Raw genomic sequence first — 18,639 nt, forward strand, 5'->3', positions numbered from 1 at the left:
TCTCTTTAGGATAGACACAAAAAGTTGTGCTGTAATTGTAATTAAAAAAAAGGCATGGAAAGCATCTTTCTAGTAGTAGTATCAGCTGGAGCCAGACCTAAGCCTATGTACTACTTTTTTTATGTGGTCCTACATGTTCTTTTGTATTGCCAGCTGTGTGAGACTGTGCTTGTATGGTGGGCCTGAAGCTCACCTGTTCTTGTCTGGGTACTCGCCTTCATCTTCAGAAGAGGTGATCTCTCTTAACTCCTGTACTTAAGTAAGTGTACCCATTTACCTCGATAAAACAGTTTTAAAGCGTTGATAGGAGAAGTGCTTTAAGACCCACCGACTTAACACTTGCTGTCTAATGTCTTGGCCATGGCTGCCCAGGGAGGTTGTGGATGCCCCGTCCTTGGAGGTGTTCAAGACCAGGTTGGACGGGGCCCTGGGCAACCTGATCTAGTAAAGGCGTATGTTTGGTGGCCCTGCCAGGCAGGGGGGTTGGAACTACATGATCCTTGAGGTCCCTTCCAACCCGGGTCATTCTGTGATTCTGTGATTCTGTACTGTACTGCATACTGTCAATGCTTTTCTTGTGGAAGGAGGCTTTCTAAACTAGTGGCAGGCTGTGTTTGCTAGGTGTGTTGAGTTACAAGGTAGTTATACACAGAGGTGTTTTCTTCTCCATGAAAGCTATAGGAACAGCAATTACTCCTAACTGCGTCCACAGTATGCTGTCCATTTCTGATACTGGGAAAGTATCTTCACTCTCAGGGGAGTAATAAAACTTGTATAGTTCACCTTCTGATGCATTTTTGCTTTAAAAATGAGTAATTATAAACTTTCTAAAGATGTTACATGGTAGCAGCAAATCCATTCTGTGAAGTATGTGAGTGAAAACGTGCTGAAAACTGCATTGTGAACTAAATTAGGGTTGTGATATACATCATATATTGAAAAATAGTTTGCATTGAATTCCAGTTGCTTACTTTAAAGAATGTCTGAAGGTATAAATAGCGTAGATTTCATTGTAAGCAATAAATCAGCTCTCTGGCTTAGTTTGCCAGCGTTTTACCTTTTGTTGCTAGCATTTCTACTTTGATTTGCTGGAACCATTTTTCTGCTCTTAGGAGAGAACTGTCAGCTGGTGGAAGTTTCTCTGAGCTGACCAGAAGAGTAACTGGCCTTCCACTAATGCATTAATATTTTTAGGTTAGTATAAATTTACCATTTCAAAATTGAGGATTTTATTGTATTTAGAAATGAAAATCTGAATCTAATTTAACTATTAGAGCATCTGTTGACATGACTGTTGTGTTGGTGGGAGGTGTTGTGTTGCTGGGCTCTCGAGCAATTTCCTGGCACTGGAATGGGTGCAGTACAAGAAAGATGCAGAGCTCTTAGAATGGGTCCAGAGAAGGGCCACAAAGATGATGAGAGGCCTGTAGCACCACTTTTATGGGGAAAGGTTGAGGAAGCTGGGCTTGTTTCTCTTAGAGAAGAGAAGGCACTGGGAAGACCTCATTGTGGCCTTCTAGTAATTGAAGGAAGCCTATAAACAGGAGGGGGACTGGCTGTTAATGAGGGGTGGGCAGTGGTTGGACAAGGGGGAATGGTTTTAAAATGAGAGGAGATTTAGGTTGGATATTTGGAGGAAGTTTTTCACACAGGGTGATGAAACACTGGAACAGGTTGCCCAAGGAGGCTGTGGATGCCCCATCCCTGGATGCATTCAGGACCAGGCTGGATGTGGATCTGGGCAGCCTGGTCTGGTGGTTGGCAACCCTGCCTGTGGTGGTTGTGTAAACTAGGTGATCTTTGAGGTCCTTTTTAACCCAGGCCAGACTATGAATAGGTACCACCAGGACAGGTTTTATGTTATGAAGGGAGTGTATATTGTTACCATGCTTCTTAAATGTGAATTTTGATCTCTGCTGAATGGCTAACAGAATTGTTTCTAAAGCTCTTCTGCAGTGGCTCCATTGCAGCTTGGGCTGTACAGAGCAGGCAAACATTGGCAGCTGCTAATTAGAAGAAGGAGAAAGGTATTTCTAGCCAGAAATGTATGGCAATATAGGCAATGAAATAAACACCATTGCTCATTTGTCTCATCACAAAGCAAATACAGGCTCTCTGGTTGCTTTGTGTAACTTCCAAACAAGCAGCCTGTGTGGCCCTGCAGTCGCTCCTCTCTTTGGTTTTGTTTTTAGTGCACAGTCTAAAATTGGGATGTTGCTGAACCCCGTCTGACAAGCCAGTTGTTCAGATAAGACCCATAGATTTGCAGCACTGGTCAAAAATATCTCCAGAAAGGAAGTGCCCGAGCTGCTTACATCCCTTTCTTCTCCCTTTAATACTTGGCAGGCTTTCACTTAGCTTGGTCAGGAAATTAATATGGTGTGGTAGTTGGAGAGGTCACTTCCATCGAGCAATCTGAAATACTTAACTGCCTGCTCTCATCTTGGGCCAGGAAGGCCGTAGGCAGGACCTTAGGCAGTCACTGGAGTTCTATGCTTAATTCTTTTTTCCCTTTGGTACTTCTAAGATTTCCTGGCGTTGTAAAACTTGGAAAGGCAAGTGAAGCTTCTTTCCACTGTTGGGTGGCTGGGTCTAGAAGGGATTTCTCACAAGTTACTTCTTTTCTAAGAAGTACCCTGCTAATTTTACAAGCGAAAAGCTGGGCTCTGGAGATGCGAGTGGCATCAGCCCAGGTTAATACAGTGATTCACAGCTCTGAGTAGGGCAACAGGATGCAATTTAGTACCCTCTAGGGGGGTGTGGATTTAATTTTTTTTTTAAATGATTACTATTCTGACAATTTTGTTTCTACTACCATATTGCATATTTAAGAAAATTCCTGTGCCAGAGCCTGCCTTTGTCTGTCTTTACCTTCTACTGCTGACCCTTGAGTTTGTGCCTTCCTGCTGCCTGGATGCAGGGTGGGTATCCTCATCTTTCTGGCACTGCTTTGCCTCCTCCTTCCTGTCATCTGCGGCTATCATTAGTCTTCAGCTGGGCTGAGAATTGGAAGAAAGGCAGAAACAAGAATGACCGTGATGCCCTTTTCTGCCTCTTTGCCTCATACTGTGAGTTGACTATATGATGTTGAAAGTTAGATTTGTGGGCCAATGACATGCTGAGAGCAGCTTCCTGCTTCTTTCCTGAGGTAGTAACTAAGAGACTGAATACACTTCAATTACCCATTCAAGTGGAATGGGTTTTTCAAAAGTTATAATTCACTTGAACTTTGTGAAGCTTAAAGTTTATATTTATATATCCTACTCTTGGATTATAGTTGTCTGCATTTATTTGTTTAAGTAAGGAGTACAGCATGTACTACTTTTGGGGGTCGCTGTATTCTTCCACTTCCTTAAAATAAATGAAATGAAAATAGGCTAATATTTAGCAGTATGTCATGTGGGGAAAGGTCAGTGGCAGTCATACTCAATCAGCAAAGTATATACATGCAGCATTACAGTGGACATGGAATCTTTCTAAATGCTTCAACTACCGCTGCCTTCAGATTGCCCAGTCTTTGAGAAAGTGGGGTTTTTTTTTCCCAGTGTTTTTTAATAATAATGTATAAGAACAACAACAGAAAACCCCACAGCAACAAAGCATTGCTTTATTTTATATCAGCAGTGTTTAAGTTGGGCAGCGAGAGAAGGAGACTGAAATAGAAAGCTGTTGCTAAATTGGTACCTTTCAGTTCCTTTGTTCAGCATAAGATTTACTTTAACCGCAGTAAAATAGATGTGGTTTTTAAAGAAACCACTGTTTGAAATAACTAGAAGTGTACTAACGTTTGACTAATGCATGATTTACTACTATTTCATTGGAATATATATATTTTTTGTGGTCAGACTTTTTTGTTACACACTATCAGAAATTGTCCTATCTGTAACAGTGCTGTTTCTGTAAACACCACCCCAGGGCTGGCTGCAGGACTATGTTTGTTCAGAGTTAGTTGGGAGACTCCCTTCCAGCAGAGGAAATGGGCTGTTCTGTATGAGCTCTTGCTAGAGATTGTTCACATCCACAGAAGCCGTATCCTCTGCAGGAAAAGAGAACTTGGACTCTTGCCACGATCTGTCCGTGATGTTAATGAGTGGGAGAAGCCATGTGTTCATTGCTGCTGCAGCAGTAATCTGCTAATTCAGGGGAAGGAGTGAGAAAACAAAATGGGGTTGGGATGAAATTTAAATGTGACACTTAATCCTATTGTAATTGCGCATGGAGTGATGAGGGTTTTGTTGCAGGCCGTGGGGTGAGGGAAGCTGTTTGAACGTACCTGAAATCTACACATCGGGAAAAGCCAGATCAAATGGGATCTGGATCCAAGCCTCATCACCAACATACTGTGCTTGCCAAACAGAAATCTCGGCTGAGTTTCTGTAAAACTGAAGCCCTCCTTGTTTTCATCTCGCAGCAACTGTTGTTTAATACAGATGAGCAACTTGATCTCCTTTGGTTGCTGACATACCATAGTGATGAGCCTCACCGAAATACTAGCAAAGAAGTTTGAAATATACTGCCCATTTAGCAGAACACAGAGTAAGTCCAGGTGAGTTTTGCTGCAGTCTTTCTGCTAGGTTAGTGAGTTTAAATCCTTTTCTCTACGTAAAGGCTGCAGCTTCAAGTAACACCTATTACTGTGCTTAATTTTCTTTAGCCCCCCTATTCAGGCAGCCCAAGCCTAAGATGTGTTCTGGTTTTAGTTACTAGTTAAGGGATTGTGTAAGTGGTCAGTTTGGTGTTAAATGTGACTTGCAGCACATAGTCTGAATTTGGATGTCCAGTGGTTGCTGTGAGCTCCCAGGTCTGGATTACAGCAGCAGGGATGGAACAGGACTGAGGCATGGGCCTAGCTCACAGCCATGCCAGCTCACTGTCCTAATCCTCTTGTAGAGGGCTTTTAGTTGTAGATTGCCTTTCTGTTGAGATGCAATAGAGGAAAAGCACGAATGCAGCCTTATAGAGACTGTAATGTAGTAGAAGGTGACACAATGTTATAACTGGAGGTAGAGAAGACTAGTTAATAAGGTGGTGGAAAGGTGAATGTAGGCCTCAATTGGCCCAGACCATGGTAGTAGATGCTGTTTGATTCACCTGAGAAGGTAGAACTGTAAGAGCATATAAAAGGGTGACTTGGGCGATTTGTTTCTGGCAGTTGCTCTCAGAATGTGTTAGTCACAGCAAGATTTAGTTCTTCCTTAACTTAGTGAATATTGCACTAAAGAGAAATTTGGAAGGGACTCTGGATGTTAGAGATGCATGGAGCAGTTGAGAGGACTGCCATGTATTTTTTGTGCATAACGCATTTACCAGACTGGATGGCTGGCCACATTTGTGGCTCTGCAGGTATTGATGATGCATTTAAGTTGGTAGGCTTATTTTTCATGAGCAGCAATGAAAAGATTTCTTCTGTAAGTTGTGTCTACATTGTCACAAGGGGTGACTGACAACTCAAAATGCATGGGGTTGGAACAGTGCACATATCTTCAGACTTTAGCAAGAACACCATTAGGTAACCTGAAGAAGGTTTGTGATGGAAGTGAAAGAGTGGAATTAGATGCATCTACTGTGCTTAGAGGTAAAATGCGAATCTGGGAACTGATTCAAGAGATGAGGAGATCAAAGTATTTAAGTTGGGGGAAAATAGCTAATGTGTGGAAACTCTCTGCTAATGATAACTGCATATTTTTCTATAAAACTTGCTTGTGAGTCCTTCAAAAAGGGATGCAATAAAAAATAAACAAAAAAATGGTTTAATGTGGTTACCGTAAATGTTAGTAATAGGAAATGTTCACTGTGTTTTTTCAGCTCTTGCTCTTTTTAGCATCATTAGTGGGGTCATTTTCTTGCCCTGCTGGTGTTTTTCAAGCCCCCGTGTTAAACCTCACTCCTGGGTTTTGTGAATCTACTTGTCCACATAAAAATGACAGAATTTCACATCGGCAATATCCCTTACTCAAAAGCATCTTTATCTAGGACTTTTTTCAGTAGAGGAAAAAAATGCATCCATCATACTCCATCTGCTCTGTCATGCAAATAGTGCCTTGTCACTACTGAAAGGCCAGCCTGTCTCAAAGCCGCACAGATTGAATGCCATTTGCTGCAGTTTATTCAATAGCAGAGCTGGTTGCCTCGTGGGTGGAGGGAAATGTTAGAGGCTAGCTGAGCATAGTTTGAGGAGTCTGGAGAAAGGCACCTTTGCTCAAAGGGGAAATCTGACTTTAAAGATGAAATCTAATAATGCAACTTAATTTCTTAAAAGCTGTAATAAATAGCCCGTAAGTTTCTTTCTATCCTAATGTTGCTGCTGCACAAGCTGAAAGTTCTTTTTACTATGATAAAACTTTGATTTGTAGAGATGTGAGACCTCTGGGGGACAAGGGCCAGCTATTCTGTTTCCTGGCACAGCGTGAGGGCTGGCTGTTGTGTCATGTGCTCTTTGTGCTGGTAATGCTCTTGATATTTGTGTGACTGGAACAGCACTTGTCATCTGGGCATTTCAGACACGGAATGGGCAAGCAGCACCAATGCTTTTGGGGGTGTTCTTTGCATGTTTTTATTTAATGGAGGATGTGGGGGGGGGTGACTTAGAGAACAAGCATTTACATGTAGCAAATTAGAGGGAGAGTGGTTAACGCAGAGAAACTATGAGCCTGGAGGGTCTTCGTTACAGTTAGAGCCAAGACTAGTAAATTAATATTCCAGTTTAGAGAGTGTACATAAATTACCTCTTGTTTTAACCTGACAAAGGCTCGCAGTCGTATGGAACAAAATAGGAATTGTGCAAAGGTTTACTGATGAAACTCAAAAGCAAGGTGAGACTTGCTTGTAGGTTTTATATTTAATTAAGCATTTAGTCAGGTTTGCAACAGAACTCCCTTCCCTTCTTAAGTCTGTGATCAGACTCCTCAGAGAGAAACCTCTCTGACTACAGAGCTCATCTTAACCGGGGCAGGGTTCCAAAGCCTGGTTTTAGGCACGAGAATAGAGGTGTTCTTTCTTCAAATGTAATTTTGGTACCATGTCAAATGATTTGGGAGCTTTCTTTGAAGTGATTTACTTCAAATTCTTTTTTCTGTGAGATGTTGCCACTCCACTTCTAGACAAGTCCTTCACCTTCCCAAGGAATTATACATAATTGTATGTGAATGTTTTTGCTTTGGAGTAAGACTTACTAATTTTAGCATGACAGAAGGCCTGGTCTATAACTAGCAAAGCTGCTAATTCTTACAAAGACTAGATAATTTTTTATGCTTCGGATGGTTGAGTGTTTTTGTTCATTTTAAATGTTTTCAGCCTTTGCATTAATGATGTGGAACATGTCCTGCCCTTTGTGCAAGGAGCATGTGAAACTTTCCCAGTTGGCATCATTAATAGCAAAGTGTGTAATCATATTTGGACATAGTGCAGCTAAAAATGTTTCTGTGACATGTCTATCTTGCTGAAATCAGCAAGAAATTGTAAACTTTGGTACTTATTTGCATGAAGAAATGAGGCAAACTGTGCTATTGGAAATGTCTGACTAAAGCCATCTCAACCAGATGCATTTAGGAGCACTTTCCTTACAACTCTTGTCAAAAATTATACCCCAGCAGAAGGCACCGGGAGCTTCTGCTGTAGAGCAAGGACACTCCTGATAATGCTTGTTTCACAGAACAGCTTTATTTAGCTTAGCAACCTTGTTGCTAAATATTCACCAACCCTTAGCAGCATCTCAGAAGACGAGGTATTTGGGAAAAGACTGAATTGGAAAAGCAGGGGGGTTGGGGATGTGTGCTGTGGACCTGGTATGAGGAGAGTGGAGGAGGAGGGGATGGAACCTTAATTGGAGAGGGCTGAATATAGAGCTGCCACTTGATGTCCTGCAACTGTCCTTACAGCTTTCTATTTCAGTTTTTGCCTGTATTGAGAACATGCAGGTAGGCCTATATGGCAAGTCTTGGGGGCTGTTTCTCAGTATTGAAGTGAGACTTGCTATTTTGTCGGACCTCCTGGGCTAAAGTGCGTACCCTAACAGTTGGGGTTTGGAGTAAATATCCATATTAAACAGGTGTTGAGCAATTCTCTGGGTTGTACTGACATCTGCTGGCAGTTTCTATCTTAACCTTGTATTTGAAACTTATTCAGAGATCGGGCGATTACATGTTTAGAGCCTGCTTTTTTTTGTTGTTTCAGTGAGCTGAAGCACTGAGCTCTTTAGGTATCCAGGTATCTAAATGCACAGTTCCATAATGTAATGGAGAATGCTTTGAACAGGGAAAAAACAAGAACTCATTGAGGTGATCTTGAAGCCATCTAATAAAAAATGCCAAGTGTGTGTTTGTTTCTTTTGCAAGCAATTAAATGTCTAGCTTACTAAAGAGGAAATAGAATAGGTTTGCTTTTCAGGCCTTCCCTTTTGTGCTTCACTGAGGACATCAAAGGGTGTGGACGATAGTAGTTTCTTCATAGCGCGGCCTGTACTGTGTAGCTCAGGATAACTTCCAAGTGACAACAGTGCACTCTTCCTTTGTTTTCTGGGGATTGTTTCCTTTTTCATTTTGCTACACTACATTATAGCAGTCACTTCAGTTGTAACTCTCTGTATGACCTTTTACAGTTCTGGAATACCAGAGGTTTCATGAACGCCTTGCCTCTTCGAGGTCTGAGGACGAGAAAAGGCTTGGTTGTAGCAACCGGTTCTTAGTGTTGTGGTAGCTTTGCTGAGCCATCAGTCATCCAGGTGGCTGGCTGTGATGGTAGTGCCTTCCCTTAGCTTCCATAGCTGTTCAGTTCCTACATAGCTTTGTGCAGGACTTGCTGGCAAATCACCTGTTTCATTCCTTCTCAGAGACCCATAGGAGGACGTGCACTACAGTGAAAGGTGATTTTCTTTGCTGCTATCGGAATATATAGACATAGATGAGGAACTATGCCTTATACATGGTAGGCATCTGCCCCTTTGGCAAAGTGATGTGATGTACTCAACTTGCTGCCCTTCCCCACATCTCTTACTTTAGAATCATCATTCAGATTTCATTAGTAGTGATTAAAATAAAATAGACATCTGAAATGACTTGGAAGTGAGAAGGAATCAATTGCTGTCATGTTCTCCTGTTGCTTATTTTGAATATCAGCCCTTCAGAGTAGCATTGCTATGTGTTGAGTGTAAACGCAATGCTTATTCAAAGCAAGTAATATGTAAATAAGAAGCGCATCATAGCCCTTGAAGGATTTGTTAATAGAAATATCAGGTGCTTGTCTGCTAAGGATGAAAGCATGGTAGTCATTTCAGACAGAAACCAAAACAGTGTTATAGTTTTTCTACCCTCTCTCATCCAAAGTTGGAGTCCCTTCTGTATATCATACTTAAACTGGAAAGCCTTGAGTGAGAAATGTATGGGCAAGCCCCACTCAGCACTTAAAGTGTTGAGTTTTTAGGGAAAGCAGCATCTTCTCAGTGTAGAACTTGCGTAGGTTATTTAGCTGCCAACCAGAGAACACATTTATTCATCATGGACAGCTTGAGAAGTGGACCTTTTAATTCTTGTATTTCCCCAAATTCCTTGGACAGAAAGCTTCAGCCTTCTTTGCCCTTGCAGTTCCCATTACTCTGTAGCAGACCGAAGGTGATCTGTGCTTTCAGATTTATTTCAACTTCTCAGGTTCCTGTGCATCTGCGGGCCTCCCTGTGAATTAAAAAGTGGGGCATGCAATTATGTTGTCCCTCTCTTCTTCTATCCTGCGGCTGTAGTTCTTTCTCTTGACCAAAACCAATGGGGGGGAAGGTCTGTGATGGCAAGAACTTGTAACTACATGACTTGATTTCCTGCAGTGCTGCCAGGAGGTGCAGCTGATGGTAGAGGAGAAATTGTTACTGTGCATGAACAGTAACTTCAGTCCAAATAAAACAGATGTTGAGACCAAAGGTGAGCTGTCTTCAGACAGATGCCCAATATACTGGGCTATAAAAGAAAGGGCCTAATGAGAACAGTACTGGTGTTGGGGCAGCCCTTCTGTGGGCTAAGCACAGAAAGCTTCCCTGCCTTATCTATAGCAAATGAACTTCTCTTAACACAGGTTGCTGCGGTTCTGGTAGTAGAGACTGTTAATCATCTCATCTCAAAGTGCTACTAAAACTTTTTTCAGTGGAATTTTTTCTCCTGAGGATTACAGCTGTTGTATGTGAGCAAACCTTTTAGCTATGTCCATGTGTCTGGTTAGATTATCTTGGTGTTTTATTGGTTTTTCCCCCCATTTTCTGTCCTTCAGAAGTAATATATCTGAGGAAACCGTGAATAGTTGGTAAGTTTTGGAGAGAGGTCTATCATGTGTATGTTTGGTGGCCCTGCCAGGCAGGGGGGTTGGAACTACGTGATCCTTGAGGTCCCTTCCAACCCGGGTCATTCTGTGATTCTGTGATTTCAAACATAACTAGACTGCTGTGACAATCATCTGTTGCTGTGTAACTAGAGTCCTAAGTTTGTCAAGCCTACTCTTTAAATGTATCCTTTTCCTTGCAGAGTTCAAAGATGCCTCAGAATCATAATTCCTCTGATAATTTAAAATGAGAAAGATATTGTATATGTTCCTCGAAGCCAGCACTGTAGAATTTTGCTCTCGAATAGCATTAAAAGCTTTGGAAAGATTACACGATGGCTTTCACTTGTGGAATACAAATGAAGTCTTTCCTACCTGACCATTTTTTTTTATTAGTGTGTATTTATGTGCACTCATTAAAATGGTGAATTCTCTCTTTCCTGCAGTGACAAGTTCAGGAGAGTTGGAAGCACTCTGGAGTGAACCAGGAGGAAGCCTTTAACAGCTACAGTTGTGTCGATAAGAGTGGATGTCCTTGGGAGATGCTGAAGCTCAGCTTTATCATGAACTTTTCTTACACTTCTCAACATCTGCACAAAGGACTTAATTTTGTTTGGAGTTTGTATGGTATGAAAGAGTCGTGGCTGTATGGGTTTCTTCCTCCTTTCACTTGATGTCTGTATGTTGCCTGCAGTCAGTAATGAAGTCTGTACAAGGTCTGCTGACATTTGGTCTGCTTTCAAGAGCTCTGAGTGACAGGTACTGTAAACATCCTACACTCTCAGCTGTGGAAACTAAGAAAGCTGGGAGAAGGCTGTTTACTCTCCCTGCCTTGGAAATCATCTAGAGGGAGAGGATGGAACGTTGTGAGCTCTGTGTTCATTGTATTTCTGACAGCCTGTACTTCTTATTTTATGTTTGGTGTCAGTAAACAAATAATAGCATTATATCATGCCATCAGGCTCTTGCATTCTGACTGAGGCTTGAACTCATAATAATAATAAAAAAGGGCCTTCCGAACAATGTACTTACCTGCAGTCCTGGCTTGAGGGAAACGTAAAGGGTAGCAGTAACACACAGCAAGACCTTCGTCCTTAAATACTGGGTAGAACAGACTTATTTTGCTGTTTGATCACAAGTTAGTGTGCACGTTTTCAGGTTCACGCATCAGTGGTGTATTTTGTTAAAGTCCTCCTTAAATGTTTCAGTCTTGTGTTCACTCAGTTTATGTTTTCCTGCCTGGAGGGACTAGAAACAGATGTCTGAAGGCAAAAAAAAAGAGTTCTAGGGGACTTCAAGCTTCAGTTCTTATTTGAAGAAATTGAGATATTAACCCCAATTAGCTTTGTATTTAAATAAACTGAATTAAAGATGCTGAAGTATTTAGCTTGGGTTTTATACTAGCTCTTCTGTGCCACTTGCCATCCAGGTTGAATTATGCTTTGTACTTTTTTGGCATTCTTTCTTCCTTCTCTTGTTTCTTTCTATTTCCCATTAATTAAGAAGAGCTTCTCATTTTGAAAGTACAATAATTTTCTTTGATTTTAAATCTAAAATCGTACTGGCATGGTCTAAATGCTCATAAAATGTACTTTTATGGCTATTCTCAAGCAGTGATGTTGGCAGAAATACTATTATTCATGCACTTTATTTTTTACAATTTATTGGAGGGGGGGCATCTTTTGTGCTTTCAAAGAAGTTTTTCATAATGCAGTTAAGTTCCAAGATAACCTTTTGTGCTCTATCATCATATTTAGCAAAGCTATTTAAACAAAAAGCTCTGATAGATGAGATGTCCTAAAGATTTTAAATAACTGGATTTGGGTAGTGATGGAAGTGGAAAGAGAACAGCAGAATGGTAGATCTTGTAAGGTTTTGAGATAGTACTTCTACAGAGTGGTCTAAAAAAAAGGAATTCAAACAGGCAGATCTCTAAAGAAAAAAGGGGGGAAAAAAAGTCCATGTTTTTAAGCAGTAATTGTTCAGGAAAAGGAAATGGAGGAAAAGAAAGTCCTGGGGTCCAGTGAAGTGCTATAGACAGGGTTTAAGATGGTGTCTGGCTGTACATAAACAAACACCAGTTCCTCAGGTTTATGACGTTTTGACTCGATGTGTATAGTGATGTTGCAAGTGTGGTCAGTCTTATAGAAAGATGATTTTATGGAGAAATGAGCTGTTCAGACTAGTGAAACGATAGAGGGTAGCATTTCCTAACACACGTGGTTCCCTTGGCAGAGAGAGATCTCCAAGAGTGGTGGAGCACAGAATTATATCCTCCATCCTGTGATAATTCTGATTATAGGCCGTGCTGTTGAGAACAGGCAGTTCCTTGAAAGGAGGCATCAGCTTTAATATGTGTTTTACTGTCTTTTTTATTTTTAATTTAGATTTGCTTTAGGCTAAGGACTGCTGTTTTCTGTCAAATGCTGTGTTTAGCATTAGCTATTTGTTGTCTAATGGTGAAATTCCATCTTTGATTTTTATCTGTGTAAGTTGGGACTGTCAATGCTCTTCTCAGACATTTTTTTTTCCTTGGCCATTCTTTCCTGTGGTTTCACTTGTGCTGGTATTAACGTTTGTTTAAACAGTGAGCTTAGTTCAGTGGCTTGACTCAGCTGAAAATTAAACAAGAAAACCAGCTTTTATCTGGACCAGATGAGTAATAGCTTACTGCCCTACCATGGTGCTGCGGCCAAAATGCTAATACCTTCAAACATGTCCACCTTTCTAAAGGGCTAGAGCAGATTTTGCTGTAAATAGGACCATCAAATCCTAATGCAAAAAGAGAATGAAAATACAGGATTTTGTATGTTTCTGTATTTGGCAGTAGATTGTTCTATTGTTGCTGTTTTTCAGCACTTTGCTGGCAATTGCTTTCATAAATTCAGATTAAATTATCGCGATTTAAACTTTTGATTCCTTGACGGCTATTTATGCTTCTGTGTCTTTGAAAGATTTGTTTACAAAGTGTAATAAACAAATTGTGTTGGTAATGGGAAGCTACCAGTAATTTTACTGCCTCCATATCTTTCATTTTAAAGGTATCCTTGGATATGTTTGCACCAGACAAAGCATTGTGTAAATTGCATTCTTTCTAGTTCATGTCTTGGTCTTCTTCCATAAGTATCACTTGCCAAGCCAAAGGCAAGCTAAGCATTCTTTTCTCGTGCAAAACTCAGATCTCGAGGAGTTTAAGATTCTTTCCAATCAATTAAATATAGAGCTTTCCTATTGTGAGAGAACATACACGGCTTCTCCAAAACTCTCTTGCCAGTAATGAGTTTTGGATTGGGTCCTTAGAGAGGTAATCTGGAGAGCTACCACAGCAAATTGGCTGTGGGAAATCTGTGATTGGAAGCATAAGCAAAATCTGTGATTGGAGGCATGGGCCTTTTGCTGGTCTTTTTTTTCTTAATGAGTGTTATGCCAAGATGCAAAAGTGACCTGTTCTGTGTGGTTCTTGGCACTGCTCAGGATGGTGTCGTTCTTGCATGCTAAGCTCAACATGTTCCTTGGATCGATTGTGCTTGGGAGTCCCTGAGCAAGGCTGTCTCTTGTTTAAAGATTGCAGCCTGACCTTGGGTTTTACAAGTGAAATATTAGAAAAACATTGTATTAGAAGTTTCAAAGAGCTGCCGGTGGGGGAAAAGGGAGGTGAAGGAGAAAGAGAGGAAGAGATGTGGGTTACTTGTCATACAGAGGGGAGGGGATGGGCAGAGGGGGAATAATATCCTGCTCATTTTCAGTGCAGACGATTTCTTGATAACAGCAAAAGAGCAACGATTGTCCTTGATACATATACAAAAAGTGAGCATTTATTTTATGCAGTAAATTTGACTGTCAAGGGCTCTAATTCAGTGTGTGAGAATTGAAAGGTCTGTGACAAGCTATTGTACTTTGAAGACCTCTGTTCTAAAATCAAAGAAAAAAAAATTGCTTTGAATGAAAGAGTGGAAGAATAAGGCTTTATGTGACCTTCAGTTGTAACTGCCCCTGAAATTAGTGGATTCTAGACTTGAATATTCTCTGTGCTGTGATGGAGATAAACACGTAGAAGCAACTCTCCATGTACTAAAAGTAAACAGGTGTAACATCTATAATATGTTTGTTATGGGTAATAGGATTCCTGTTAAAGCTTAAGACAGATCAACTTAGTTAACTGTAACACAGAACAAACACATTGGCTTCAATTCATGCTTTCTTCAGACTTAGGTTTTCTCTTTTGAACACCTTCCTGGACACTTTTTACCTCTTAAAAAAGCACTTTACTGAACAGAATGCTGAAGTTTCTTTTATTCTTGCGTGAAACTTTGCTTCTTGTCAGCTCTGGGCTCTATCCAAGACCCACTCAGCTACAGTTAGGCTTTTGTTCCCTTATTCTGCTTTGCTTGTGTGGATGTTAGCGTGAATTAAACGGAAATAAGCTTTTGTAGCAATTGCTTCATGTAATGAGCACGGTTAAACTAATCACTGCAGTCTGTGGCTATGAAGTGTCTCAGAAGAGAAGCTTAGGGCTTCCTTCTTTTAAATAGTGTGTTATGATGACCCTAAACTCCATGAATAGTTGAGCTTTGTGCAACTTGTCCGGCTTGCAGATGTTTTTGGTGAGGATGTTGAGAGGCCATAATCTCATGCTTAGTCGATGCAGTACAGGTGAAACGCACACAGCGATAGATTTTCCTTCTCCTTAGTGCTTTCCACACTCACTACTTTGACATTAATGAAGCTTCTAATTAAGATCTCGCGGTTTCAATTCATGCAATTGATGAAATGCTCCAATATGCTTCATGTGCAGATTGCGTAGAAGGGCAGATCAAATCTAAATGGAAACAGAGAAGGTTTTATCACCTTGGGGTAATTGCTTGTAGCGTGCAGCTGTTTAAATTAGATGTGACAAAAGCGGTTGTCTCTGTTGTCACTCAGAGCAGCTGTGGGTCACAGGGCACAGGTCTGTGAAATCAGGGGTGACCAAGCCTGTCTGCTCCTTGACACACAGTCTGAACTGTGTGCTCACAGTAGTGCTTGCCATGTTTCTGTCCAGAAGCCTGTCAAGCTGACTTCTAGGGACTCTGGCCCTTCGGATTCCTGTTATAGTGCCCCCTGGTCCCAGAAAAAGCCTCTCCTGGGGAATGCTCAGCTCTTGCTTTACTGTTTAAACATCAGCCTTATTCTGTGATAGTTCTTGCTCAAGTTTGCATGCTATCTAAAAGTCTTAGCAAGCATCCAAACCAAGGATACTTGGTGGGAGTTGAAGCATGTTGCTGATGGGAATCTCTCTTCTGCTCTTTCCAGTGGCAAGCTTTATTCTGACACTGTGTCCTTACCTGTGGTTTACCCTGTGTTTGTCTTTCCTGCAGAGCCGGCTACCTGTTAGTCTAAATGCTCCTCAGTGAGACTGTTGCTCTCCAGCTCAGAGCCACTTAGAGCTATGGGAACTGGCTGCAGCCTGGGCCTGTATTGCGGTAGGAAGGGAGCACAGCTAAACTCTGAGGACAAAAGAAAATGAATGGAAGGTATGTAGTGAGGTTTTTCTGTGAGCTGCTGAGCTCTTCCAAGTGGGGGAGGTAAAAGGATTAAATGTGAAGAATATTAAAGACAGATTGAAGCTGATGTTTGAACTACCAGTCCAGGAAACTCCAGATACAAACTGAATGGAAAGTTTTCCACTGAAGTCCACAAAGAATTTTTAAAGACAAATCTGAATGGAGAACAGCAGGTATTCGTATCTTTGTGTACTGGAATGGAGTAATTACTGGCAGGAAAAGGAACTTCAGGTTCTTGGATGTTAAAAAAAAAAAAAAAGAAGTGGTCCAGCTCAGAGCCTGGGGCTGAGTAGATCTAAAGCCTTTGATGGGCAAATGGAATGGTTTGGGTACATGCAATAGAACACGTTTATGGAAATGCTGACATGGGAGTTGGAGTACATTAGTTAGTGCTTGAGAATAGGTATACCTGCATTTGGGTTCTTTGAGTACCTTTTCAGGCTGGAACAATGTCTGAAAATACCTCAAACACATTGCTTGCACTTCAGATTGCAGTCTGTCACTTAGCTTTAAAAGAGTCACAGATTATGTGCTCTGAGGTTTACAGAGAGGCAAAATCCTGGTAGGGCAGGTGTTAGGGCTGGACTTGTGTGTCCTTGAAGTGCTCCCAATTGCTGCATCCCTTCCTGAACTTGTAAGGAACTCCACGAGTCTGGATCCATTTCAGTACAAATTCACCTGAAAGAAAGGTGAACGTGTATGGCCATCCCCAGCAGGATGAGGTCATCTGCCTTAGCTTTCTAGGGTGAATTTTAATGTCTGAATTTGGACCGAGACATCAAAAGAGATGTGCAGGGAAAGAGAGTTTCATTTTATTTCAAACAGTATCATGGACCTGTTTGTTAATTGTCCTCTAGGACTTAACCTATATGTGACTTCGTTCTGGGCAACGTGCTCAAACAGAACAGGAGTTTTCAAAACATAATTATTTTTTTTTAAAACATTGGTATATTATCAACATTGTTTTTATCCTGGAGCCAAAATGAAGTATCATTTCAGGCAGCATGGATAAAAATAATCCAGCGTCTGGATAGGGGGCTAGGAGATACAGTTTGGGGGTTTTCTGTAGGTATGGTGGAGGGAGGATGGTTGGACTAGATGATCTTATAGGTCCTTTCCAACCTTGTGATTCTGTGTGATTAAAAAAAAACAACCAGCTGAAACAGGCCAAGAACCAAGGAACTAAATGGCGCAAAAGAATAGCGTGAAGGAGTTGGATGACAGTGGTAGACAGTGCTAGAAACAGGCCTGAGGAAAGGATGACCTGAAACAATCTGAGAATGGCTTGAGAGAAGGCTTGGGAAATGAAAACATTCTCCCACGGGAAAGCAGGAGGAGCTCGTGGAGGTGATGTGCAGCTCCATCAGTGTGCAGACCCTACAGTGCATGTGCAAAAGAACTTCAGTGCTGTTGCTGTTCTGGTACAGCAGAAGTTTGCTTTTCTATTTTGGCACTCTGTCCAGAGGAACTGATCTAAGATCCAGAGAATTAAAAGAAATCAAATGTTTTCCTCAGTTTTCTGCAGGACTCTTTGGGGAGGGGGAGGAGTAGACACTTGTGGTATGGCACCCTGTGCCACCCCTTCTGCCTGCCCCGTGGCCATGTGTCAGTGCAGGATGTGTCCTTTGGTTCCAGTGCAGTACTCTGCCTCCAGGTAGAACTGAAAATAATTGGAGATAGTGATACAGTAGTAACAGCTAAATCTTTTTGCAGTCCCAAGCACAGGTTGGGTGGAGAATGGCTTGAGATCAGCCCTGAGGAGAAGGATTTGGGAGTGTCAGTTGATGAAGGATTCAACATGAGCTGGCAATGTGCACTTGCAGACCAAAAGGCCAATTGTATCCTGGGTTACATCAAGAGAAGTGTGACCAGCAGGTTGAGGGAGGGGACTCTGCCCCCCTACTGTGCTCTCGTGAGACCCCACCTGGAGTACTGTGTCCAGTTCTGGGGACCCCAGCAAAAGAAGGACATGGAGTTGTTGAAGCAGGTTCATCACAAAGATTATCAGGATGGTGTACCTCCCTATGATAACAGGCTGAGAGAGCTGGGGATGTTCAGCCTGGAGAAGAGAAGGCTCCAGGGAGACCTTATAGCAGCCTTCGAGTACCTGAAGGGGTCTAGGGGAAAGCAGGGAAGGGACATTTATAAGGGCAGATAGTGACAGAATGAGGGGAAATGGTTTTAGACTGAAAGAAGGCAGATTGAGACTAGATACCAGGAAGAAATTCTTACTGTAAGGATGGTCAGATGTTGGAACAAGTTGACATGTTTTCTAATTCAGGACCATGTTTCTGGAAAAGCAGAAGTGATTTTTCTGCTTCAGATCAATATGGATGTTGTATTCTGCTTAATCTCCCTGTTTGTTTAGGATTCAGGCAGTTGAAATGCTTTTGTAGTTAGCTAGTCCATGAACTACAGCACATTTGGCCTATTTTTGGAGGGTTTTTTTTTGAGGCAGAGATGTTTAAGTCAGTTGCATAATGGACAGAACTTTTGTAAAATCTTCCTCGTGTGCCAGCATCTGGTCACTGCAATCTCACTGCTAATCAGCCGGTAGGTTTTTAAAACTTAACTTTTTCCTTTCCCTTTCCTCCTGTCATGTTCCCTGTTTTAGGAGGTGAGGAGAGGTGAGGCCTTCAAACCTGGCGGTAGCACAAAGCTTCTGTTTGCATTTCTAGAGTGCTCTGGCCCCAAGCAGTGCAGCTGACAGGGGCCTGCTTTGTTTGCATCTTGCATTTTGCTGGCACTTTTCAAGTTATTTTTGTCACCCTCTGAATAATTTGAATAAAGGAGATGCGGA

The 18,639-nt window shown here is 41.6% G+C and overlaps 1 protein-coding gene across 1 annotated transcript in view; it reads left to right on the top strand.

Moving 5' to 3' along the window:
* The window catches only part of LOC107312057, a 36,896-nt gene extending 22,644 nt beyond the window's left edge, over positions 1–14,252 (top strand). Inside the window, exon 4 of the mRNA XM_032443653.1 lies at positions 10,743–14,252. Coding sequence (XP_032299544.1) covers positions 10,743–10,798 — 56 coding nt within the window. The 3' untranslated portion in view covers positions 10,799–14,252. The remainder of the gene's footprint in view (positions 1–10,742) is intronic.
* The last annotated feature ends 4,387 nt before the right edge of the window (positions 14,253–18,639 follow it).

Source organism: Coturnix japonica, chromosome 3 (genome assembly GCF_001577835.2).
Source record: "Coturnix japonica isolate 7356 chromosome 3, Coturnix japonica 2.1, whole genome shotgun sequence".
Classification (NCBI taxonomy): Eukaryota; Metazoa; Chordata; class Aves; order Galliformes; family Phasianidae; genus Coturnix; species Coturnix japonica.